General features: G+C 47.6%; 1 protein-coding gene across 1 annotated transcript in view; it reads left to right on the top strand.

The window, feature by feature from the left end:
• The window catches only part of LOC106814377 (DNA polymerase beta-like), a 15,269-nt gene extending 11,558 nt beyond the window's left edge, over positions 1-3,711 (top strand). Inside the window, exon 13 of the mRNA XM_014818687.1 lies at positions 2,587-3,711. Within this exon, the coding sequence (XP_014674173.1) occupies positions 2,587-2,681 (95 nt within the window). The 3' untranslated portion in view covers positions 2,682-3,711. The remainder of the gene's footprint in view (positions 1-2,586) is intronic.
• Positions 3,712-4,096: the final 385 nt, after the last annotated feature.

Here is a 4,096-nt window from a genome sequence, read left to right as displayed (position 1 = left end):
GAATTTATTCAAACGATGATATGAACAGAGTATTAATAACCTATTAGTTATCGAACGAGCGTATTCCCTTCCGGGCCACGCAATTCTCTAGGCACCGCAAGTACGCTTGCTGTCACTAATTAGATGTTGGTCGGTTAGCTACGGCCCATCATAGACGGCCCCCCCACGAAGCAACGTTTGTTTGTTGTTTGCTAGGTGTGCAAGCAGTGGTGATCATGACTGCCTGCTCACCTCATCCCGACTACACGTCCAAATCCGACGACAAGGCCACGTAAGTGCCCGCCGCGCGAATTAATTTTTGTCTGTCGTCGCCATCTCTGGTTAATCTTCTGCTGAGTGCCTATGGCACGTCACAGATGGGCAGCATGATCGCTGCCCGTGATCATAGTTGTCACCGTGCCCAGTTTGCCGCGTTGACTTTTTACAAAACAAGCGCGGTTTACGAATCAGCTCTCGTTGTTCATCTTTCCGATTTCGATTGTCCCTTCCAGCGTCCGGGCAGCTGCTGGTCAAGGTCGTCGCAGAGTTGAAGGGGGCCAGAGTTCGTCACCGAAACGATCGCTCGGCTCGCGGACCGAAACGAAGTTCATGGCCAAGTTCGTTCGCCAACTGTCGCTTGCCCGTGTTCGTCGGCTGAAGTGCCGTCTCTCTCTCTATCCCTTCCTCCCTTCCTTTCTTCCTCGCTCTTTTTTTTCTATCTCTCCCCCTCCCTCTGCATCCCTTCCTCCCTCCCTTACTTCCCTCGCTCTTTTCTTTCTATCTCTCGCCCCTCCCCCCTCTCTCCCTTACTCTCTTTTTTCTTTCTCTCTCTCTCTCTCTTCTTCTCCCTCGCTCTCTCTCTCTCTCTTTTTCTCTTCTCTCTCTCTCTTCCTCTACTCTTTCTCTTCCCTCTCTAGCTAACAGTCAACAGGTCTAACTTTATTCAGCATAGCTTTACATCCGTTCACTCGTTACCAGCCAAGCTGAGCCAGCTAAGCTGAATGCAATGTTAAACGCTGCGCCGTGGCGTGGGCGTCACTGCGGGGTGGACGGTGAGCCGTATGACGCGGCCGGTGGGAGTGACGAGCCAGATGACTTTTAAACTTACGTATGCCGGTCGAGCGCGTAGATTGCGAATTGGACTTATCGTTTCGGTTTGACCGTATTCTCACGTCTGCTCTTCTCTCTCGCCACCGAGATAGCGTGTTCTGCGCCCGCAGGGAGGTCTCGCCAGGTGCCGGGGACGGGGGATGAGGAGCGAAGGATGCCGGCGCCGCCTCACAGTAGCCGCCGTCGACAGTTCCGGTGAAGTCGGCGAACGGACGCGCGGCAGACGACTCGGTCGGCCCTTTACGCCTAGCACGCAGACCTGCGATTTTTGGTTGCTCTCGCCCTGCCCCCAACCCTGCATACTGCAACGCGATCGTCGACGTGTCCGATTGTGTCGCGGCGTCGGTGCCGCACACATGCGACTTTCGAAGCAATTCTAGAACAATTTTTCGGGGACGCATTTGGTGAGCGACTGCAGATCGCTCAAAATCAAAACGGTTTGATTTCTTGCAACTTCGATCGCAAGCCGACCAGCATCCTACGGGGTTGCAGTTGGCTCAGCGTTCCCGCAGACGTAGCCCCGATTTCACAGGCAATTTTACACGATTCTAGAATCCCGTTGTTCGCGAGTTTGCCATGACAAAGCTCGCAGTCTGCGCTAGGCTTTTACTTCCGGCTGTCATACATGATACTCACAGCCTCCGTGGCAAAACTACGGCGCGCTCTGCCGACTGCGACGCAGTGTTTTTCAGTTCTTCGCGAGTGGAAAACTGAGCCTCGTGAACGTCATTGCCAGGTTCGAGATAATGTTTCGCTGACATTTCGTGCGGGCCCGCCGTTTCCGCTTCTTAGCCATAAATCCCATTCTCCGAATCATCCAGCACTTCCTGGTTCTAATCTGCCCAGAATAATAACAGCTCTTTCCTTATGTACTCCTCCCATCATCTCCTTTGCCTTTAGGTGAATACCACATGACGCCAGTAATTCCCCTGTATCCCGGGATGTGGGAAAAAAATGTGTGTTTTCATTCCAGTCCTGCCTAATAATAACCCCCTCCTCCCGCCACCTCCTCCCCTTCGTTCCCTCTCACAGCTCCCTCCCTCTCTTCAGGTTGATACCGCGCACGACCAGTATCTTCTGTGGCATCCTCTACCTTCACTTGCAGCGATATGCTTCAACAAGAACATTGAGGACAGAAAGCGCTAGAGAAGGGCCTTCACACTAGAACGACGTACACCAGTCAGACCAATGGGAAAGCACATGTATGTAGTTATCTGCTCCATCTGGCTGTGTTTGTTTGTCTGCTTCTGTTTGTCTGTCATCTCTCTTGCTCTCTCCTCGCTTACACACTTATGTGTAATTGCATTGAACTGAAAGCTACGATTTTTACTTAATAATTATTACCGTATTCTTATATATAATAATATATAATACAGTATTCATAACCATTTTATATTATATATATATATATATATATATATTGACGCGTCACGCCATATGGTCCTCCTGGGACGCGTGGCGTGTGACGGGCTGGTGACAGGTTCATGTTGTATGCAGGCATAGCCGGCGACCCCCTCCCCGTCACCTCGGAGCAGGACGTCTTCAAAATTCTTAGCATGAAGTACAAGAAACCCTCGGAGAGGAGCGTCTGATGACCTCTGACCTCTGACCTCACTTCCTCGCCTGCGATCGGCGATCGTGGGGACGTCGACAGCGATGTGGCTTCCTCTAGTGGCATCGAGCGGCGTGAAACGATAGCGACGTTATGATATTATGTGCACGTGGTCGTTAGAGTTTGTGTTTAGTGTCGTACCCGTGTGGTTTGTGTTCTCTCAGACTAGGGAGGGTTAGCATGGAGTAATGGGTCTAATAGGTGGATAACAGATAGTAGAACACTACGCGAGGGTTAGGGTTAGAGTTGGGGAATAACGCAAAGATGACAGTATCTGGTGACGATCTCTACTTTCTCGAAAGAACGTGTTGACCGACTATCAACATTAATTACATCATCGAAGGTTTCGCAAGATGATTTTAACGTATTAAACCCGACACGTTCTATTTACGCGTGTCAGTCAACCTGTTATCATGGAGAAAAAAATGTGAAGCTGTGTGTCTGTGTGTCGTGCTCGTTAAAATTTCTGGGCGCAAATGACGATTAAGTAGGCGGTGTGACGTATTCACCATGATCATGTGTGAGGTGAACAGAAACACTAATAAGATTATGAACTAACAGTAGCATGATTTGTAGTTTGTACATCGCAATGTATTTATTGTAGTTTGGCAAGCACTAATCAATGGCGACAATTTGACGAAGGATTAACTGGAAAGAAAATCGTAGCGCTTGTCTTAATACGTTTCTCTATTGGCTTGTGTTGGTACTAACCTAGTCTAGTAGTAAGTTATTTTCACAGTAGTCTCTGTAGATGAAGTTATGTGATAGTTCCACGTTGTAGACATCTCAGGGAACTCTAGAAAACCCTTTCGTGCTTACGGATTTTGATTTGAAAAGTTTTAATCGGAAATAATTGGTAATAATTAGTCGAAATAGATAACTATGAATCACAAGCACATTCCCGTTCTTGCTGTGTGGACTCTGATTTGTTCTTGCGATACTTTAGATGCATGATATTCTCTCTGATGATGCAATAAAGTGTACAAGATGTAACATGGCCATGCAACACCGATTATTCGTTCCGTATATTGTTCCAGCATGCTACACTGAACACTGTGACGTATATTTTCCTGATTAGAGGATAATACAGAATCGGGATGATTACATTGCATGATAACGTACATTAATCGATAATTTATGACACGCATCACTGATTTTATTCAGTTCTTTGTTTCCTCGAATCTGGTCATTTTTCTTTTCATCAATAACGACTCATTGTACGTAAGAAACGAAACCAACACCACATAGATACGTTATTACATAGATTGGATAGCTACATGGATAACCTACATAGATCGCATTAACTAATGGATAATGGACTCAGGGGGAGGGGGGGAGGGCAAAGAAACGAGCGTTTACGTTACAATCACGTACAAATATATTCACGATGAATTC

Source organism: Priapulus caudatus, unplaced genomic scaffold (assembly GCF_000485595.1).
Source record: "Priapulus caudatus unplaced genomic scaffold, Priapulus_caudatus-5.0.1 Scaffold915, whole genome shotgun sequence".
NCBI lineage: Eukaryota > Metazoa > Priapulida > Priapulimorpha > Priapulimorphida > Priapulidae > Priapulus > Priapulus caudatus.
Note: the sequence above shows the minus strand (reverse complement) of the source record. Positions and strands in the feature narration are given on the sequence as shown.